Source organism: Daucus carota, chromosome 7 (genome assembly GCF_001625215.2).
Source record: "Daucus carota subsp. sativus chromosome 7, DH1 v3.0, whole genome shotgun sequence".
NCBI lineage: Eukaryota > Viridiplantae > Streptophyta > Magnoliopsida > Apiales > Apiaceae > Daucus > Daucus carota.
In genome coordinates, this window is record NC_030387.2 from 144621 (window position 1) to 167041 (window position 22421).

Genomic DNA, 22421 nt, shown 5'->3' on the forward strand with positions numbered 1-22421 from the left:
GTAATTTGAAACATTTTTTTATTCTAAATAGAGGGAGTATATTTGTTTCTCTCGGTGCCTCCTATCTTCACAAAATTTCTTTGTTTAAATGTTTGTATTTGCAGATTTAGCAAGGAAAATTGAAAATCCACCTGGAACACATGTTCCCTTTGTGTGTAATTATCATTTCGAACACTGTCTGTACACTAATATATTCAAAAAAAATAAAAATATATTATTTACATTTAACGGATCTAGAAACAATACTTGAGGTGCCTAAACATCTGTGATTCCTATTATTTTTATATAATTTACAATACAATTTGGAATATTTAATATTTAAAACATTATTATAATTTTAACATAATTCATTAAAATTTCCTTTTCAGTTAATTAATATATCATTATACAAAAAATACTGATAATTAACTTATTTTTACATAAATGGCGTCCCCCTCTGACTGGAATTGGAACTGATTATTTCTAAATACATATTTATATTATTTTAATTATATATCCACAGTCCAATACTTTGTTTTTCATTTTTTAACATAACTTTTATTTAAAAAAAATGGTTTATTGAGCCGATAAACAGAAAACAATTAAAAAAAATGAAAAAAGGGGCCGAATTACAAAGATAATTGGGCCTGGCCCAGTTACTAAACTTAATTTTGGGCTTAGTAAACTGTGTTTGGTACGAGGGTTTTGTACATCCCAGTGCAGTTGACAAGAGTTGAGTTTTAGGGTTAAGCTGTTGAAGATAGATACACACAAAATATAGATACAAGAAGCTAAAGTTGGATCAAATCTATCTGGGAAGAACAGAGGTACGTAACTGAGTATCAATTCATTATTTTATTGTTTAATTGATGTGTGTGTTTGTATGTGTTTCATGTATGCAAACAAAAACACATTATTTTCCACTGTAACAGTGTGTGTCTGAGCTTAATTTGTATCAAAAATTTAAAATTTGAATATTATGAAGGTGTTTTTTTTGGTATATTTATGTGTATTTCGGAAACTTATGTTTTTTTAAATGTGCAGATTGTATGATTAATTTGAGTAATATGTGAATTAGTAGTTTTTAGTGGCATAGTGTTGTTAAAAGTGATCATAATTGTAATTTGGAGAGAGTTAAGATGGTAAGAGGACGATGAATTGGGTCAGAGTGAAATATCTGATGGGGGTTTGGAATTTTATTTTTATTGGCTGGATATAAGAATGAGTATTGTTCTTCAAATTGGGGAAATTTAATTGAAGTTCGCGTTTGTGGAATGGAATGGAAGGGTTAAATGAGTGTCATGCTTAGATGTTTATAGGTGTAGTTTGAGCTACATTGCATTCGCCCTCAGTTCGGTTCCTTGCAACCTGAATCAACCAAAGCCTGTTTTCGTTTTGATATAATGGATTGGCGTGGTAATATAAGAAAAAAAATGTAAAGAAGATGTGACATGATAATTTAATTTTATGATTATTGTGATGGAATAGTTGCATATGCTAAATTTTTTACGATAATGTTTCATCTGTAAAAACTTTATTCCTTGTATAGATTCCTTATCGGGCATCGCCCTTACCCCTTAGATAGTTAATTACTGCTACTGATCACTTCTTCGTGTCGCATACACAGCAATATAGCATGTACTATGTAAGATGTAGACTCCCTCTTTAGAATAACATACTTATATAGCTTCGATAGTTTTAGGTGACATGTCTGTATGTATTCAAGTTGTTATTATAGTTTAGTAGTCTCCTCTTTGATGGCTGTTTACTAAATTTTAACATGATATTTACTGAACATGTAGGAAAATGAAATGGAACATAGTAGTCTAGAGGAATTAAAAATGGTAATGGGTCTCACTTCAAACTTCAAATGTAGAAGAGAAATGTAGAAATTGGGAATTAGTATAGATTTGAAGAGAATTGAACCATTTGCACACAGAGAAAGAGAGGGAGAAGGGGAGAGAGGGGGGGGGGGGGGGGGGGCGAGAGCTGGTGGGAGGGCAATGAAGATTCAGTTTTTCCTCGTTATCATACACTCAGCTATTAGCATCATATAGCCAGTACAATAATTCCTATTTCCTATGAACACTAAAGAATTTGATTTAGCAAAGCTCCGTACAACACCCTAATGCCTTGATATACACCGAGTAGGTTCTACACTTTGGACTACTATTAAAAATCTTAATAGATTAATGCTAGTGAACAGGACTGGACTCTTCTCGATGCCATATTTATTAAATGCAAACTTTCTATATAACGCTTTTACCTTTGTGTTGAGGTTTGCAGAATTGCGATTTTAAAATGAAAGGTTCAATGCGGCTCTATATAACTAGATGACTTTTGATGAGGGTCTTGTTTCTTTTTCCTGCACTTTTCTGTTTTTAGATTTACCTCTATTGAAGTGGGAAGTATTCAAGAAAAGCAAAATGGCGCGGAAAGGACTGATGGAGCAAGATCTTAGTAAGCTGGATGTGACGCAACTACATCCGCTGTCCCCGGAAGTCATATCTCGGCAAGCTACCATTAATATTGGTAAGTTGATGCTTCAACATATTCGCACTTGCTTCTGATTAAATAACTTCATAATAATGTGTGATTAGAAGGAAAAAGGTCCATAGTGAGCTGATTTTTATAATATATATAATTATGGATCACCTCAATGTTTGTGTCATATTCGATTTAGTTGTATTACTGATTTAGCCCTATGGTACCCAGCAATTGAGAAAGATCTATACTTGCAGGTACTATTGGCCATGTGGCGCATGGAAAATCAACAGTTGTAAAAGCTATCTCTGGTGTTCAGGTAATATCTTCATTTCATAGTTACTCTTAATCTGGCGTATTATGGCTCTTTGCGTAACATACAAAACAAAGAGAATATGACTACTAAAATTTCACTTTAAATATTACTAATCCAGATGTCCATATATATATATTTGACTGTATATGAGCATGAGCACCGGTTGCTGTAAGCATAGTTACCCGGTTCGCGGTACGGCCTATGGATCCGCGAACCGGTTCGCTCGTACCGGAACACGGGTCGAAGTCGACCCGGATCGGCCGGGATCGCGTTCCAATTCGTCTTTCCGGCGAACCGCGGATGCTTGCTCTGACTACACTAAAACGAGGAAGAAAGGAAGAAAATCTATTTGTGCTGTATTGTTTTGATGATCAGTAATATACATATACATGTTTGTATGTATATTTGTTTGCTGATGAAGAAGATGAACTGTGAAGAAGATGAAGTGTGTACGGTGTGAATGACTAATGAGACTTGTATGTGTAACTGTGCAAGTGATCAGAGACAGCTGTATCCTTCTACTCCTTTACTTTATTGTTCAACAGTCAACACATGTGCAAAGCTTAACGGTTCGCATTTAATTTTTATCATCTTTATCTAGTTTCAAAAACAAATCTTGTAATTATATTTCAAATTCAATATAATATAATAATAAAAATCCAAAAACAAAACTATTATATTAATTAATATAAAAAAGTAAACGAAATTAGTTAATGTTAAAAAAATCTTAAAGTCACCGATAAATGATTCACTATCAATTAGTTGCGGGAATTTTGTTTCAATTGATTCTTATTCAATTTATGTTAATTTCAAATTATAGTTTAAATTAAAAAATTTGTTTTTGATAGTTTTGCGAAACCTTGCAAAATCACATGTGTGCATATTTCTTAATATCTTTTCTTGTATTTTATAACATATTTATATTTTTCTACCTTTATGATATATATATATATATATATATATATATATTAACGGGATCCTTATATCGACCCGCGTACCCGATTCACACTTCAGCGTACCCCATTCACTTAAACTAACGTTCCACGTTCCCGAACTCGTACCGCGTACCGGATCGATCCACGATCCGTGCAACTATGGCTGTAAGCCTGTAACAGGGAAGATAGTCATTATAGTGTTTATCTGCTTGGGTGGTAATATAAAAAAATAGTGGGATATTAGTGTGATAAAGAGATCTAGCGGTTTTAGCCGAATGATGCAAAAACATAGGTAACTAGAGCTTACAAGGTAGATGATTGTGCTTAGATTCATAGTTGTCATTTTTATGGGGGCTTATATTGAGACTTATTCATGCAAAACAAAAGAAATATTTAATAATATTTGTAACTATATCTCTAAGTTGGTCATTAAATTTTGAAATGTGGTTCATTTTGCATATTTACCATGGTCCATCAATAGCACCCAACCAATGCTGATTTTCTAGCTAGGAATTTCAATGGCGCATACGTAGTCCATGGTTTTATTACCATATACCTCTATGGCTCTACTTCCTGTAGGATTACATCATATTTAGTTTCTGACTCTTCTGCATTCTGTGATCAAGATGTGAATATATTTAAGGATAGTTCAAGGCTTCAAGCTTTTATGTTGACTATTCAAATTTCTTGTATTATGTATATGGAGGGTTATGTTTGTCGCAAACATTATTTAAGGGTCTGTATGATCTTGAGTTTGAATGTATATTTTTCTTTTTAATTTGAAATGGGGTTTCTACGTGTATTTTTCTTTTTTAATTTGAAATGGGATTTCTCCGTAGTTTATAATATAGCTTTAGAGTAATCTAGGTGTGTGCTAATGGATTAGCTGTAAAATGCAAAATCTCCAAAACTATTTTTTTGTTTGCAGACTGTGCGTTTTAAGAATGAACTTGAACGAAATATCACTATAAAGCTTGGGTATGCCAATGCAAAGATATACAAATGCGAAGATGAAAGCTGCCCCCGACCAAAGTGCTACAAGTATGTTTTTGTCACTCGATGACCCTTTTGTTTATTTTGTTTTGCGTCTAATTAAAGTTAAATATTTGAACAGGGCATATGGGAGTGGGAAAGAAGATGCTCCTCAGTGTGATGTGCCTGGATTTGAGAACTCTAAGATGAAGTTATTGAGACATGTCTCTTTTGTTGATTGCCCGGTAATATATATATCATGCCTATTATGGGGAGCAAACCATAGATATTGTCAGAATTTCTTCTTAGCAAGCTTCTCAACTAATTATTGACATACTTTGCCAGTAGATGCACCACCAAACACAGACAATATATACTGATAACAAGCATAACAACTATTATATAAAAAACATGTGAAGTTCAAACCTTATCTCAACTTGAACAGACACACGAAGATTATTCTAATGAGTTTTTTCTTTCATTGGGCCTGGGAATTTTCTTAAACTCGTAATCGTTTATATCGACTTTCTTTTGCATAGCCTGCAAAGAATAGCCATATGTAATTAAACAGAAAAACACATTAATTATATATTGAGAAATCTAATGTACCTTTAGCTCCGCTTCCAAGGAAATCTTTTTTGGTTGATATGCTGCAATATGCCCAATACAAGTCATTTAAAAAATAGATATATTTTAGGTTATCAGCTTGATCTACCATCTAGTCTGTATTTTATATTTGGTAATCTTTTTTTTATTTAGAATGTCTTTTGTTATGATGATATGTATGACGACATTCACATTATATTGGTAGGTAGGGATTTTGTTTTGGAATTGTTTAACTAACAGATGTGTGCAGATATATCACTACAGCTATATAATGCATATCACAACATGCTTCCTGTTTGAACTTAAGAAATTATTATTTGAAGAAAAAACCACTCAAAATTTAACAGAGAAAGATGTCTGATGTTATCTCACTGAACTGGAAGACCCATCATACGGATGTACAAGTCTAAAGGAAGTTCAGTATTATGGTACTTTATATCAATATTAAACAACCTGCAAGTGCAGAAATGCAGATTGTAGTTCACTGTGGTAGAGAATAGGCATAATTTTTTATGTGAATTTTATCCAAGTTAAATCGATATTGTTTTTTTTTTATGGTGCTATTTTCTGGTATACTAGGTCTTAAATCACGTGTGATATTCTTCGCAAGTTACCTTTGTTAGCAATTATGGATCCATTTAGCTACTTAGGTTCGACGCTGGTGGTGTAAAAATATTTCAGTTCCTTTGCCCCCAGTGATAGCCTTTAGACATGACGTCTGATCTCATTATTATTTATGAATTTGCAAGTCTTTCGGCATTTTTACTGCCCTCATGTTGACAGAGCACTCAATGGGCTACTAGAACCAGAAGATACATGATATATGTTCTAAATGATAATTGCAAATATATATACATGAAAAAAAGATCACTATAATGCATTTTTTTTCTGTTTGTAGTGTTTTTGTTTAATTCTCTCATTTTGGGCAGAATATGGAGTGCTAACTAGAGTCATTTGTTTTTCATCTTTTCCCTCAGGGTCACGATATTCTCATGGCCACAATGCTTAACGGAGCCGCAATCATGGACGGGGCACTACTGCTTATTGCTGCTAACGAAAGTTGTCCCCAACCGCAAACTTCAGAGCACTTGGCTGCTATTGAAATTATGCGCCTTAAACATATTATAATTCTTCAAAATAAGGTTGATCTTATCCAGGAAAATGTTGCTACTAATCAGCATGATGCGATACAGAAATTTATTCAGGTTTGTTCTCTTGTACATTTTAACGGAGGCCTCTTGAATTTTGTCAGTCCTAATCTGTTGCTAAATTCTCTTCCAGGGCACTGTTGCTGACAGTTCTCCGGTTATACCAGTTTCAGCACAGTTGAAGTATAATATTGATGTAGTGTGTGAATATATTGTGAAAAAGATTCCCATCCCAGAAAGAAACTTCATTTCTCCCCCAAATATGATTGTCATCCGGTCTTTTGACGTTAATAAGCCTGGATCTGAAGTCGATGAAATCAGAGGAGGTGTTGCGGGTGGAAGTATCCTCAAGGTTTGGTCTCCTTTATCTTTAGGCAAATCACGGGTTTACATTCACTTAGGTCTGTTGTTCCTTATTGTACACTCCGTTGCAGGGTTTAAATCTATTTAGCCACCATATCTGACCACCTACATGTTTTCATGAAAAAACATGTTAGATATTTATAAGTTGGTGTATGTATGCAGGGTGTGTTGAAGGTCAATCAATACATTGAGGTCCGTCCTGGGATTGTTGTTAAAGATGAAACTGGAAGCATCAAGTGCACACCAATATACTCTAGAATAGTTTCATTATTTGCTGAGCAAAATGAACTACAATTTGCGGTGCCTGGAGGCCTGATTGGTGTTGGGACAACAATGGACCCGACCTTGACTCGTGCTGATCGACTGGTTGGACAAGTTCTCGGGGAGGTTGGATCACTTCCGGAAGTGTATGTCGAACTAGAGGTAAGACTTGGGTAAACACCTCGTCTTCTTTATTCCTTAACTGTTAAAAAATGATGATGTATTTACTGTTCCCCTATTCTCATTCTCCACCTGTCCCTTGTTCTTTTCTTTAGGTTAACTTTTTCTTGTTGCGGAGACTTCTGGGTGTAAGGACAAAGGGCACGGAGAGGCAGGGAAAAGTATCCAAGCTAACCAAGGGAGAGATACTAATGTTGAATATAGGATCCATGTCCACTGGAGCCAGAGTTCTTGCTGTAAGGAATGATTTGGCAAAACTGCAGCTTACATCTCCAGTCTGCACCAGCAAAGGAGAGAAAATCGCACTGAGCAGGAGAGTTGAGAAACATTGGCGCCTGATTGGTTGGGGTCAGATTCAAGCTGGTATAACCCTAGATATCCCACCCTATTCCCTCTGAGAACCACATCCAACAAGAAAGAGAAGAAGCATCAAGAATTCGAGTAAAGAACAAACTACACAGAGATGTGGGAGGGCAGGCAACTGCTGGGAACAATTTTTGTCAGGTGGAGGAGAAAACGATAAATGTGATATTTTAGTTACTTGCTGCTTTTTTTACTTGCCGCTTTCTGGTTGATCTTATCGTACACTGTTTCGACCCTTTGTTGTGTCTGTACGGTGTATAATACTTTAAAAATATGCCAAAACTTTGAAATCGGTTTCAATTTTTTATTTTTAAAATTGATTTGTGACTTGAAAATAGAAACAAAAGTTTCAGTAAGTTTAGAATATACAATTTCTTTTTTTTAAAAAAAGAGAGGAAGTATTGTTTATTTCATAGGCTGTATCTAGAATAGAAAAGCAGCAGAAAAGTGATGGCAAGTGTGTCTAGAAAAGTGAAAGGTTAATTTTTTTTTTCTTTTAATATTTATTACCTACAGGAGGGAAAGAAAAAAAATGCACATGGAATTCACAGTTGGCCTACAAAACTGTGTTCATCAACTATAAAAGGCTGAACATCAATGGGTACTGTACAACACAATATGCCAAATTATGAAAAGCTTTTCAAATGATTTTATAAAAAGTTATTACGCAGTTTAAATTTCAAAAAAAAAAAAAAAAAACTGAATACCTTCAATGTAGTTTTTGCTCAAAAAAAAAAACCTTCAATCTAGCTTACTAAAATTTATTATAAATGGGATATTTAATATTTGAAGACACAAGGGATGCCGCGATAAATATGAAAAGCAGCGAGAGGCCTACAGCCATTATGGTTGATGAACAAAATAATGCAAGTACAACGACTTATTATGACAATTAATGTGTTAAGCTGTTACATGAAGTTGACAATTCATTTAGCTTTATGCACAAAAACTGTACTGTATTCAGTACCCGAATAGTTATTGTTATTTCTGAAACGCTGTAACGTACACGGTTTGCAAAATTATACTCCTAACGTCAACTTACCCGACTTGTAAGGAAATGTGCATTTCAATACTATACTGGTTAACGAATCAAGCACAATGTGCTATCATTCTTCATAATCACTGCTAGGATTTTAGTATGATGGAAGGAATTAAGATTTAGAAATAAAAATGAATGGCACGAGAACGAGAATAGGTTGATATTCCAAAATTTTGTTATAGATCGAGGTTTACATTTTGTGAGAAAATATTGTTTACTTGCACTAATTCTCCTTCCTCTACCGCCTTAACTTTTTAAAAAGAAGAATCCAATCCCCGGTTATTAGTAGCAAAAAGCTAGGTCAAGACTGCCATCGACAATCAACAGCCAAACCTAACAATCATAATGTGGTGAGAAGATTGACGAGGGCCCAAACTACCTTACAGATAGGCCTGTGGGCCGCAGGCAGGAGTTGAGTCCAATATGTAATGATGCCCACAAAGACAGACAGCCTTTTCTAATTTCTCTCGTCTTCTTCCATAAACCCCTTCTGTTATCCCATTCTATTACACTAGTTTTCTCCATTATCATCACTTATCCTCTCACTGTTTCTCCAGTATCAAAGCTGTTCATCAAAAGTGTCGATGAATTGACTAAAAATCAACAACTATCCAAAAACCAACCAATTTTATTAAATTAAGGATAGAGATAAAATTGAGGCAATGGTACAAAAACTTTGCAGATGTATTATCAAGGATAGGCAGCTGTCAAATGATCTTTTAATGTGCTCCTCAACCACCATGCAAGCAAACATGTGCTTGCTTTGACTCAACAAGTCAAGTCCAGGAGTGATTGAATCTCTCAGACTCAACTCACTAGTTGTGCATTACTGCATTTGCAAGCTAGCTTCACATGCATACATGAATATACAGATATATGCCCACTCTACTCTAACCTTATTCACTTGCAGCCTTGCAGCTCATTCTATAATGCTAGCATCTTCCTAGGCCAGCTAAAGAGCCAGCAAACACATAGACTCCTAGATTCAGACACTAGACCAAAAGATGGCTAAAAGATCCAAATCTAATCCCACAATCCAAGACCTTTATTCACACTAAAGCTACTCAAAACACACCACTTTATACATGCACAAAAGTTTGAATCATTTCATCAATCTTCATCCTTTTGCTATTATAACAATATACAAATTGTACACATCAAAAGTGATTGAAATACATGCACATTACATACAAACTAGAGATTTTGCTACAATCATCAACAAAACTAAATTGATTTATAGTGAGATCAAACTAAATATATGTGTCAACGAAGATTTAGAATATCATACACAAACAAAGAGAAAACAACTTATTGAGAATCAAAAGTGTAGATTTATGTAGTGGTAAATTACCAAGTGCAACAATCTTGAAATTCTTAGCTTCTTGAAGCCAACAAAGAAGGGCTTGCACCTATGTTTGGGCCCACATTTTTAGCTCCATCTCTTCTGCCACTAGGCTTAGTGAAAGCCCTCATTGGACTTGCCAGAGCCCAGCCCCAACTCTTGCTCCGCCCATGTGCCACCTTCGCCACGGAAGCTCCGGCCGCCGGAGTTTTCACGTTAGCAGGATGATTATTATCTTCGTTTGATGATGAAACCCAGTAAGAAGACGAGGAAGATGAACTTGAAGAGGAAGTCAGCATAAACCCACTAAATAAACCACCACATTTCACTCTTTCTTTTATACTGTCTTTACTGCCGGCGCCGGAGCTCCGGCGATTTCTTGATTTACCTTCTCTATGGGATTCTACTCGCCGGAGGGTACTGCAGTCGCCAAACCCAGTTGATATTCTCTCGAAAAAGTCGCCGGAAAAGCTTCTACTACCACAGCCAACAGATCTTGATCTCGAAACTTTCCGGTCAAATGAGACTTGATCTGGGCTCTCGTTTTCTTCCACTACAACCACATTTTCTTTCTTGAAACTTATCTCTCTAGATGTTGACGAGAACCCCATGTTTGTAGAGTAAGAAGATGATGGGTAACTAATATGCTTAATCTCCGGAACTTTCTTGCTCGCCATGTTTCTGTTAAAATGCCTGAATGAGAAGAAGCTTTTTTTACGGGCGCTGAAATCTTCAAATTCATTGAAATGCACCCCTTTTCTTGGAGTCACTGTTGATTTGCTTCTCTTGAAAATCATGGCATTGCTGTTGTTGTGATTCTCCATGTTTGAAGACAAGTCTTTCTTTTTCTTCTTGTGAGTGAGGAAAAATGGAATCTTGGAGATGTTGAAGTTGTGGTGACACTCATCTTGGGTGTTTGATAAAGCTGAAGAAGGGATAGTTGTGGATGCAGTGGTGGTGAAGTTATGGTGAGATCTAAAAGATGGAGAAGGAGAAGAGGAAGCAGAAGGGAAGATAGTAACGGGGAAAGAGGAAGAGACAAGTTTGCCAAGTTTCTCTTGTAGACAAAAGGCACAGATCCCACCAGGAGTGTTGTTTTTATATGGATGGTTTGTGCATATCATGCTCCCATCTCCACAATCTTCTTCAATAACTTCTATAGTCATAATGTTTTAGCAAGAGTGTGTTTGATTAGTTCTTGAGATTGTTGCTGGTAGAGGTTTTGTAGCATGAAAATGGAGAGAGAGAGAAAGAGAGAGAGAATGGAGTGAAGTAGCAGGAGTAATGAGATTGGGAAATGCAGCAAGCAGGGAAAGAAGGCAATGAAAGAGATGGAGGAGGAGAGAGATGGCAGAAGCACGTGGAAGGCTGAATATATTTTAATCAGACTCTTAGATGGTCTATGAGCAACTCATGCAGAACCCTAAGCACCTGTCTACTACTCTATTCCTCATTGTAAATTGCAAGTTTTGTAGTATTGACACTCCAAGTTACATGTGCCACACTGCTGATTGCAGTTCAATAACCATTTCTTTCTCTGAGTATTTTCTTAAAAATAATAAAACAGAGTACAAATTTACAACTCTTTTTATATTTCATCTTATTTTCCAATGAAATACAGTATCAGGCCATCTCCAGCATTTGTGATCCAAAAATTCAAATTCGAATCATCAACTAATCCAAATATCTGATCAATTACAGCAGCGTGATACAAATTCTGATCAAAATTATTTTTTATATATTATATTACATAAATTTTATATTAAAATTAAACTATATAATCTCAAATTTAATTTTTAATCATTATTAACTACTTATATTATATTTAATTAAATAATTTAATTATTTTTTAACATCGAACAAAGTATCTCAAAATTAAAAACATGAAGATGAAACTCAAGGATCTCAAAATGACAGGATAGCTACGTATAATGTTTTGATTATCTCGGAGGAAACGAAAATAATCTGTTCGACTAAATCAAAATTTATATTTATTGTACTGTTTTCTAATCATTTTCCGGTATTGTAATTGTATTTTATGCATTTTATGTACCCTTTATTTTATGCATGTAATGTACTCTTTTTATTAATTTCAAAGAAATTTACTTTCCAATTATTCTAAGTTTTGCTAAAACATTAATTTTATTAATTATTAATTATAAACTATTATTAATTAAATATTAATAATCACAAAATAATTTTAAGTCCGATAAACAAAATAACAAAATCATTATTTTATAATAAAGTAAGTAATCCAAATTTGAATAAGTACTATTCACTGATTCAAATTTGGATCACTGCTGGAGGAAAATCCCAAATTTGGACTTTTTAGATCACTGTTAAAGAAGAATCCCCAAATTTGAATATTTGGATCACTGCTGGATTTGCCCAACGTATATCCTTGTTTTTTGTCATCGGGTTAACTAAATTAAACACCACCCTTTCCCGGTTCCTTTAGTCCATGTCTTGTTATTTAGCTAGCTATTCAAGAGCCAATTCCGAGTAGAAGTGGAAGTTATGACATGTCAAGTGGAGAGAGTACGCTTATAAGTTAATTGGTCTTCGCTTGATCTAGAGCAGAACTCTGCAATGAACAAATTCAAATTACTCCATGACCATGAATACCCAGCACGGCCTTGAATGCAGCAAGTGATATATTGTTTATACTAACCATTAAGGATTTTAAATTACATGCAATGCAACACATTTGCAGAATTTGGAAGTGCATTACAATTTACACAGCTTTTCTCTACACAATGATCCTTGATTATATTATCAGAATTCAGGCCTACTTTGTAAATTCTAATAACATGGAGCTCCCCGCAACAAAAACAAAATCATACGAGTATATAGATCTTATCTTATGCACTCTCCTGATCATCATCATGAAACGACTTGCTTTTGCTAATGTGATAACTATTTAGTGCTAAACTGCATGTCTTACTATTCAACACTATGGTAACTGTTAATCAGTTCTGATCAACTTACCAGAGGAGCATCCATCGCTGCTTTTTCTACCAAGTAAGCACATGGTTTAAAGAATATTGCATGGTGCTCATTTGCCCATACTCCTCCAATTTGATGTATTTCGGTCCAACAAATTCAGCCCAGAACATGACTCCGAAATTATACCAGTATGTTATACTGTTGCTTGAAATTAGATAATCTTTTAACTAGTTTTTGGAGGTTATCCGGGGTTGGAGCGAGGTCATGTTGGAATAATTTTAAATTTATTTATTATTATTATTTGTTTAGTTATTTATTTTGAGGATTAATTTTAGATTGAAGTAGTTAGATGATTGTTGGAGTTCTAGAGAGTTTGTCGGAGGTATTGAGTCTATCTTGTTTTAGGAGAATTATTAGAAGTAGTAGAGTATTGTTAGGAGTAAAGTATTTTTGTTTTAAATATGGATGTAATCTCTTTTTAGAGGAACAAGAATTAATAAGAATCAGTTTTATATTCTACACTTGGCATCAGAGCTAGGTTTAAAGGGCTTGTGAAGTTATGAAAATACATATATAGATAAGCAATCTTTGTATTTTTTTTCAAATGGCGTCAAAAAATTTTCTCTTTCGATACATACATTCAAAGGAGATCACTATAATTCATGGGCTATCAAAATGAAATCATATTTGAAAGTTATGAGTCTGTGGGAAACAATTGAAAGTGATGTTGAATTAACCATTCTTCCACAAAATCCAACCGCAGCTCAAATCGAAAAACATGACGAGGAAGCAGCAAGAGAAGCAAAGGCACTCTCATGTATTCATTCGCGGTGTCGGATGGAATCTTTACAAGTATCATGGCTTGCGAATCACCAAAAGAGGCATGGAGCACATTAAAGGAAGAGTTTGAAGGAAATGCTAAAACAAAGTTGATGCAAGTTTTGAATCTCAAACGAGAATTCGAGATGCAGCGGATGAAGGGGAACAAAACTATTAAAGAATATGTGAGTAAGCTTATGAGTATTGTTAATCAAATAAGGTTGTTTGGTGAAACATTTGCCAACGAGAGGGTTGTTGATAAAATTCTGGTGAGTGTTCCTGAAAAATATGAGTCTAAAATATCTTCACTTGAAGATTCCAAATAGGGGTGAGCAGGAAAAACCGAAACCGCAAAAAAAACCTAAAAAAACCGAAAAAGCACACCGAAAAAAACCAAACCGCAAATAAAACCGAAAATAACCGAGATAAAAAACCGAAATTAGTGGTGCGGTTTTATTTTCGGTTTTATACTAAAACCGCACCGAAATTAACCGAACCGAAATATATATATATATATATATATATATATATATATATATAAATAGTAATAAAACATTTTAGTCATTTTAAAATTTCACATCTAATTTTATATGGAGGTTCTTCTTCGTACTTGCATACTTGCTGAGTCACTTAAATAACCGGGCACCCAAATATTTGGAGGAGCGCTTGATCGAAAACTAGGGCTATTGTGATTTGCCACAAAGTAGAAATATTTCTGCTGTTAATCTGCTGATCAAATTTTATTATGAAACTTATTCTACTTTTTTTTATTTATGTACTTTTTGAACATTTTTTTATTTGAATTTCATGATTAGTTGATTTTGGGTAATTTTATTGACTTGACATCATCTAATTTCTTGTCAAAATACGTATGTTTTAGTTTTTATTGTGTATTAAGGTTTTTTTAGATGAAAGTATGTAATGTTTCCTATATCCTTATATAGAAACAATAGTAAATAGTAACCGAACATATTGTACATGTTCATGAAAATTTTATATTTTTTTTAAAAAATTCATTATGCACAAGAGTAGCAAATAATAGTGGAAAAACCGAAAAAAAACCGCAACCGACTAATGGTTAACCGTAACCGAAAAACCGTTTTAATTGGTGCGGTTACGGTTAATGATGATTAACCGAACCGAACCGCATTCATCGGTTTGGTAACGGTTAATGTCCGGAACCGCACCAAACCGCACCATGCACACCCCTAATTCCAAAGACCTATCCAAAATAACTCTAGTGGAATTAATCAATGCTCTTAGTGCCGTAGATCAAAGGAGATTAATGAGGGAGGAAGAAAATGGAGGAAAAACTGAAGGACTCCTATTAGTGAAAAGTTCCTTTGCAAAAGCCACAGGTAACAAAGTTCAATGCAACCACTGTAATAAGATTGGTCACGAAGAAAAGGACTGCTGGAACAAAGGAAAGCCACAGTGCTTCAAATGCAAAAGGTATGGACACTTGGCAAAGAATTGTAGATTTCAAGGTGATGAAGAATTAAATCATGGCACAACTGATGGAGGCAGAACCTCTACTTTAGATTTATGGGTGATTATGTGCACCGGGAGAGAAGTGCTCCAGTTAATTTGGTGTTGATGAGAAGTGCATCAACAAATTGGTGGTGGTGAGAAGTGCATCACAAAATGAAGAGAATTGCTTCATAAATTCTGTTAAATAAATTTAAGATTATGGGGGTGATTGTTGGAATAATCTTAAATTTATTTATTATTATTATTTGTTTAGTTATTTATTTTGAGGATTAATTTTAGATTGAAGTAGTTAGATGATTGTTGGAGTTCTAGAGAGTTTGTAGGAGGTATTGAGTCTATCTTGTTTTCGGAGAATTATTAGAAGTAGTAGAGTATTGTTAGGAGTAAAGTATTTTTGTTTCAAATATGGATGTAATCTCTTTTTTAGAGGAACAAGAATTAATAAGAATCAGTTTTATATTCTACAGGTTATGCATGATGCACAGACCTGTATGGTGCCATGACACCAGCAATGTCCAGATCTGCCGTTTTAACTGCATTAATACCTTGAGCATATACACGGCAAGCCTCATTCACAACAGGAAACAAGATCATCTCCGTGATTTCCTTGTCTGAAATTGCACTCAACTCGATCCAAGATCAAATGCACAAATTAGAAACAAGACATTGAACATATATAACTAGTTTCAAAACTCTACACTCTCCAATGAATTAAGTACTAAATTTCTAAAATACACTCTCTAAAACTCTACACTCTCCAATGAATTAAGTACTAAATTTCTAGAATACACTCTCTAGAATGTATTCGATTGGAATTTTAATGCATTGTTTTTAGTGTATGGATTTTAATGGATTGCATAGGATTTTGATTTTGTGCGGATTCTCGATGAATTGTCGCATAGAGTTGATAGGATTTAGGTACAATGCTTCAAAATCTTATTGAATTTGGTGAGATTTCAAAAAACTTAAAATACACTGAAGAATGCCACAAAATCCATCATTTTATGAAATGAAAAAAAATCCATCAGAATTTGAATACCATCAGATTTTAATGGATTTTAAACAATCCCAATTGAATACCATCGGATTTTAAAGCATAATTTAAAATCCCAATTGAATACCACCAGATTTTGTAGCATAATTTAAAATCTCAATTGAATACCTTGAGATTTTAATGGATTTCAAACAATTCCAATCGAATACCTTCTGATTTCATGAATGCAAAAAAATATTTTAAAATCTCAATCCAATATACCTCTCTCCGTCTCTCACTAAAATAATTATCTAATATATCGGCACTTCACTTCACTATAAACATCTGGAACATTTTTTTCCACTAATCTTATATAAAAAGATATGGAATGCTACCTTAGGATCAACTAATAAGACACCAGACATCCTTCTCGACTCGTCAATATACTTTCTTTATTTGAGGATAATCATGACTTGCTTCACCATCCTCACTACAGACATAAAATCCTTTCCGAGTAACTTCACCTGAAATGTGTACACAAGTTATTTGATGTACATTTGGGAGTAACTAATGTAAGAAAATTTACAACAACTGTAATTAGTGCAAAACAGATTTAATCATACCTGCTCACTTATAAACCCTATCAGGGAAATTTTCAAGATATTGCGTGTATTTTGCAATTTCAACATCCAAACCAACGTCCCACAACCTGCATGCACAAAGAAATTTATGACAAGGAAAACACAATTAAAAGTACATATTTTTTTATAAAAATAATCAAAAGGTAATATAATAATTATTAATAGGAATACATTATGTAGTTACTTAAAAAATGATTATAACTGTCTATATTTCACAAAAATGAGGAGAGAACGGAATAAAAAATTATATAAAAATTTTAAGGAGAAAGAAAAAAGTAAGAAATAATTGTGACAAAATATGGATGTAATTAAATTTTTTGTGAGAAAGATTGTGAAAAAAATAAAAATAGAATGAGCATTTTCTTTGATCAGTACAAAATTCATTTCATTCTCCCTCCATTCTATTTACTCCAACTGAACGCAACTCCTAGTCCTACTCTAGTTAAAAATGCATCGAAGCTCCAACTTTTATCAAAACAAAATGTTTGTTCGTGCTTATTTCGAAAAAAATTATTCACCAACATATTCACGAACAGCTCACAAACTATGACAACCACTACCAGCCTTATAAATATTGTTCACGCACTTTTAATCACAAAAAACTCAGTTCACGGACTTATACTCATGATTCATGAATTTTTCCATGAGTTTCACATATTTCATTTTTATAAAAAGCAAAAAATATCAGTAAAAATTTTACCCCTTGCAAACCAAACAAATGTATTTGACTGTATATCATTCTGATTTTGATCAAGTTATACACACTAATAAAATACATGAAAATAAGTTACATAATATAGTTATATATTTACTATCTAGTGTATTTTAATTTAATTAAATCCTATAAATATGAAGTTAATAAAACATAATAAAATAAATAAATTAATTGAAAATTTTATTTGCAAGTAATTAAATATATACCTAACTATTTATCAAAATCTTGTGTCATAAGTAACATGTTTACTAGACTCGAAGTATACTCACAAATTATATTAATAATTGTGTACAGAATTTTTGTACATAATGATGTGGCAAGTGACGTGGTTGGAATACATTGCAGGATAAATTGGAGAAGGTATCCATTGAATCAATCTCACATGCTTCCATCCTTTCGAAATAATCTAAATAATTTACTAACAATTTTGTAGGAAACCTGAGTTAGATTACTGGTAACGCACTTCACAGATTTCTTCGAAATTGGATGATGATTATTCAACAAAGCAAATCTCAAACTGATTATCCAGATACACTCGGCAATAGGCCAAGTACTATTAATAAGAGCCTCTTGACATTCATTTACAATGTTCTTTATAATTCTCTTATTGAGATTTTGGTCTCACTGTCTTTGATTTAATAAAGGTTAGCCAAGTGAATTTTGTACTCTTACATCTAACTTTGTTCCAAACACCAAGTCATGTGTTTCTGATGGTGAGTTTGTTATCTCTCAGAACTTTTGCATCCTCTCGTACTTTCATGTTCGTTGTGTTGAAGAGACATGAATTTATACATCCTCTAATAAGCTTTTGCTTATGTAGCATAATCAGATCACGGGCTGACATGATTTTTTTGTATTGTTAGGCAGCCTTTTACCGTCACAAGGTATATAAACTTTTTTTTTTTGAAGCAGAAAGGTTTATAAGAAATATAGAAGAGAGGGTGATTGTATTCTCAATGGTGATTGTTTTTTCATAAATACATCTAAAATTCACCCATGTTCTCATTAAAACACAAGATAAAGCTGATAAGAAGTAAAGCACCGTGTACTCAACATTTGTTGATAGTTGTTTATCTATAAACTTTAAATTGCAGTTTGAACTCCTCTTTCCGCCATGGATCATAATTGGAATGATACAGTGATGGTTGGATTTACCTTAAAAATAACATGCAATTGATAGTATACTTTTTACTCTATATATACTCCCTTCCAAATAGTACATCATCTACAATTAAAGCGTATAGGCCGGGAGTTTGGTATTGATACTTTGTTATAAAAACAGGATGTAAATATCTGTTGGGTAACAAGTTGTGATATTAATACTTTGTTGCACATTAGAATGTAAAAATCCATCATGTAAAAAGTTCATAAAAAATTTCACGTAAAACATGTATCAGTTATATTTCTCCATTAAAATACATTTTTGATTAGCTGGTTGAGGATAGAGGATAAAATGAATGTTCATGTCAAAATTGTAAATAGTGTTTTCTTCACAATTTTTCTCATAGCTTGGCACTAAAATATTATCGGTTCATCTATGTGATTTCTTTTCTAATTTGTTATTGTACTGCTTCATATAAAGGCTCTATTAGTGGTGCTGGCATTTTAACTCAAGAGAGTAACTCGAGATCATGTCTTTCTAATGGTGAGCACTTTCCCTACGAATAAGTTATCTTCCAAATTGTGAATCTGGCTCTGAGTTAAAAATTGGACTAAAGGTTAACACTGACTTTATTATAAACCTTTTCTTTCTTAAATTGTGGCAACCATGATGCAGTAGTGTCATGCCTTCAATGTATGACAAAGCTGTTTTTGTATATTTTTGGTGTTTTCTGAGTTTATAAATTGAAATAGCAGGAAATCAAGTAACAGAACAATAGATTATAGCTAGATAGAGGTGAATTAAGAGAGAGAGATGGAGAATTGAGAGAGAAATGAGAGAGAGAGATCAGATCAGAGTAGAGAGAGAGTGTTTAGAGAGAGAAAGAGAGAAACTTGGAAAAGAAGTTTGTATCTCACAACATGCATATCACAGCACACAAAGTCTATTTATAGGCCACACTAGTACAGCTGATATAACAGGCCAGGGAATTACACCCTTACCCCTGACTCTAATTCCCTGGCTACTACTATTAGCTATCACTACTAATATTAGTATTACTATGATCCTCACAAGTAGCTTGCTATAATGAAAAATATATCGATCCATTTATGCAATAATTTCATATTTGAAAATTATGCATATTAATATGGCATGAAACAATGAGAAAAATATAAAGATAAGCGATATCTCGCAATGGTAAGCTCACAAGAATGCTTATCTCAACATCAGCAGGCTTTCCAAGGTTGTAGAGGTTCTCACCTCTAAACTGGTAAACACACTCATGCTAAGTGCCACTTTGTGGCCATAGATATATTCTATGCCAGGAGCTTGATGATATTGTTACTTCATCCCATAATTGTGATGTGCCGCATGTTAATTGCAATGACTATTAGCTACTTGGCATCACAGACGACGACTTTACATGTCTTTTGGCAGGATTGACAACACCAAATATAAATTGAAGCTTTCCAGAGTCCCACTGATGACAATATGAGGAAATAGATTAAATAGGGATATGAGCAAGATAAAGACTTGCTAGATTGTCCTGTCAGTGATGAGAGAAGAGCAAATCATGGCCATCAAGGATGGTTGTTACTCCTCTGGTGCTCATTTGCTGGTTTTATATTAGGTATTTAATCAAGGTTATTTCTATGTGTCTACAAACTGTCTTATTAGCTATATGTGATGATTCCGTTGTTTTATACAATATAATTAAGATTGTTTGTGTTTTTGCAAAATATTTTGACGTACCAGTCTCAAGACTCCATGTTCTTAATATTTGATTTATGTAAGACAACATGTGCTACATTTTTTATGCTTATGGAGCTGGTTTAACAGGTTTCATCATGGCTTACAATTATAAGAAAGTGGCGCTTTTTCTGCTAGCAGCATTGGTAGGAAAAGAGCATGGAGTTGTTGCAGGGTTAGCTGGATGTGGTTTAATCAAGTCTGTGGTTTCTGTGGATTGCATTGTAATGCAAGATTTGAAAACAGGTCATCTCAAATTAACATCTCCTCGAGCTATGCTACTAAGCCAGAGCATTGGCACAACAATAGGCTGTATGGTGGCTCCCCTAAGCTTCATGCTTTACTACAAAGCATTCGATGTGGGGAATCCTACTGGAGAATTCAAGGCTCCTTATGTTGTAATATATAGAAGCATGGCATTCTCGTGGTAGAAGGCTTTTCAGCTCTGCCTGACCATTGCTTGCAGCTCTGCTATGGGTTCTTCTCATTCGTTATATGCATTAACTTGGTTAAATACATGTTGCCGAAGAAGATAGGGAAATGGATGCCACTGCCAATGGCCATGGGAGTTCCTTTCCTGGTGGGCATCTATTTTGGAATTAGTATGTGCACTGGAACCAGGATTGTGTTTGCTTGGGAAAAGCTTAAACCAAGAAAGGCAGAGCTGATGGTTCCAGCAGTCGCTTCAGGGCTGGATCCTACCATCCTCCATTCTTGATTTGGCAAAGATAAACCCTCTGGAGAGGGACGCGAATGATTGTGACGTGTAAAAAGAATAGTGTAGAGTGTGAGATCCTTTGTGGAAGCCATGTGGTCTAGGCACCTAATCCCACGTATCAACATGGTACCTACTGATACAAAATTTCCTTTTGCTTTTAAAAGAACACAATTTCCTTTGCAAATTTGTTACTCGATGACCATTAATAAGGGTCGGGGACAGTCACTCGATACCGTAGGTTTGTATCTGCTGCAACCTGTTTTCTGTTATGGCCAGCTTTATGTGGCTATTTCTAGGGTTACTTCTCTTCAAGGGCTCCATATGCTAATATATAGCGATGAAGGTTCTACCACTGATTTAGTGAAAGTTGCTGATAATATGCTTTATGTTTATCCAGAGAACTGTATTCTATGCTCGGATGATAGCTACTGTGAACATATTGTAATGTCAGTATATTATTGCTATTTTAGTTAAATATGACATGCATGGCTTTATTTTTAAATATGATGATTAATGTAAAACTGAGCCCGACAACTGTTAATATTGTCATCTACTTACCGGAGTATATTATATTACATAGACTGTCTTTATTTGGGACAACTTGATTTGGGATTGGACTGTGATATGTATTTTCATATTATAACATGTTATTCAGCCATGTGATTGGATTTGAGAGTTCGACGTGTTTATGAGCTGCGCTCGGAATATAGTTTCATTCTACAGCCTGCCATGCGGTGCAGAATTGCTAGATACAAAGCTTTCAGATGGTGTTCGCTGCAATGTTTCAAGTGGATCATCTTCTACAAATGATGAGCAGCGTGCAGTCTTAGCAATGGTTTGGGCAGTCTTAGCAATAGTTTGGGAGAGATTTAGGCTGCAACAGTTAGACATGCTGCCTTTTATTGTTTCTCTTCCTCTGCGTCATGTAAGCGATGAATAAATGTGATTGTGTTTTTTATACGACTAATATGGCATTAAAGTTTTTTAATTTGAGACATAGGAGCCGTGCACCGATTTATTAGGTAGGCTATATGTTTAAGTAGCTCTGAGTTTCCAAGCGATAGCTAGTCTTTGATCTATTTACAAATGCTGCTGCGTTTCTTTAACAATTAAGAGTGGTCATATATTATAGTGCCTCATTCCAGTTGGAGTATGATAAGTGCTAATTTCAGGGTTTTCTACATCTGCAGCTTTTCTACATTTGCAGCCATCAAATTTTCAGGATTTCTACATTTGCAGCCATACATGAATTCTATAATATATGATAGGTCACAAGAGC

General features: G+C 34.2%; 3 protein-coding genes across 3 annotated transcripts; 2 read left to right on the forward strand and 1 right to left on the reverse strand.

Annotated features, from left to right (window-relative positions):
• The first annotated feature begins 675 nt into the window (after positions 1 to 675).
• Positions 676 to 7927, forward strand: LOC108196514 (eukaryotic translation initiation factor 2 subunit gamma). The gene is made up of 9 exons (XM_017363829.2): positions 676 to 806; positions 2365 to 2511; positions 2721 to 2782; positions 4643 to 4755; positions 4829 to 4931; positions 6270 to 6497; positions 6574 to 6792; positions 6966 to 7226; positions 7340 to 7927. Exons 2-9 carry the CDS (start codon positions 2406 to 2408, stop codon positions 7640 to 7642), a joined length of 1395 nt encoding a protein of 464 aa, XP_017219318.1. The 5' UTR covers positions 676 to 806; positions 2365 to 2405; the 3' UTR covers positions 7643 to 7927.
• A 1883-nt stretch (positions 7928 to 9810) lies between these two features.
• LOC108194283 (uncharacterized) lies at positions 9811 to 11438 on the reverse strand. Its single transcript, XM_017361236.2, has one exon. The coding sequence runs from the start codon at positions 11152 to 11154 to the stop codon at positions 10021 to 10023; it is 1134 nt and encodes a 377-aa protein (XP_017216725.1). The 5' UTR covers positions 11155 to 11438; the 3' UTR covers positions 9811 to 10020.
• An 8058-nt stretch (positions 11439 to 19496) lies between these two features.
• On the forward strand, positions 19497 to 22421 carry LOC108194353 (metal-nicotianamine transporter YSL1). Its single transcript, XM_064082167.1, is given in 3 exon segments — positions 19497 to 20838; positions 20841 to 21114; positions 21116 to 22421. Coding segments are annotated over 3 exon segments (717 nt in total). The 5' UTR covers positions 19497 to 20474; the 3' UTR covers positions 21195 to 22421.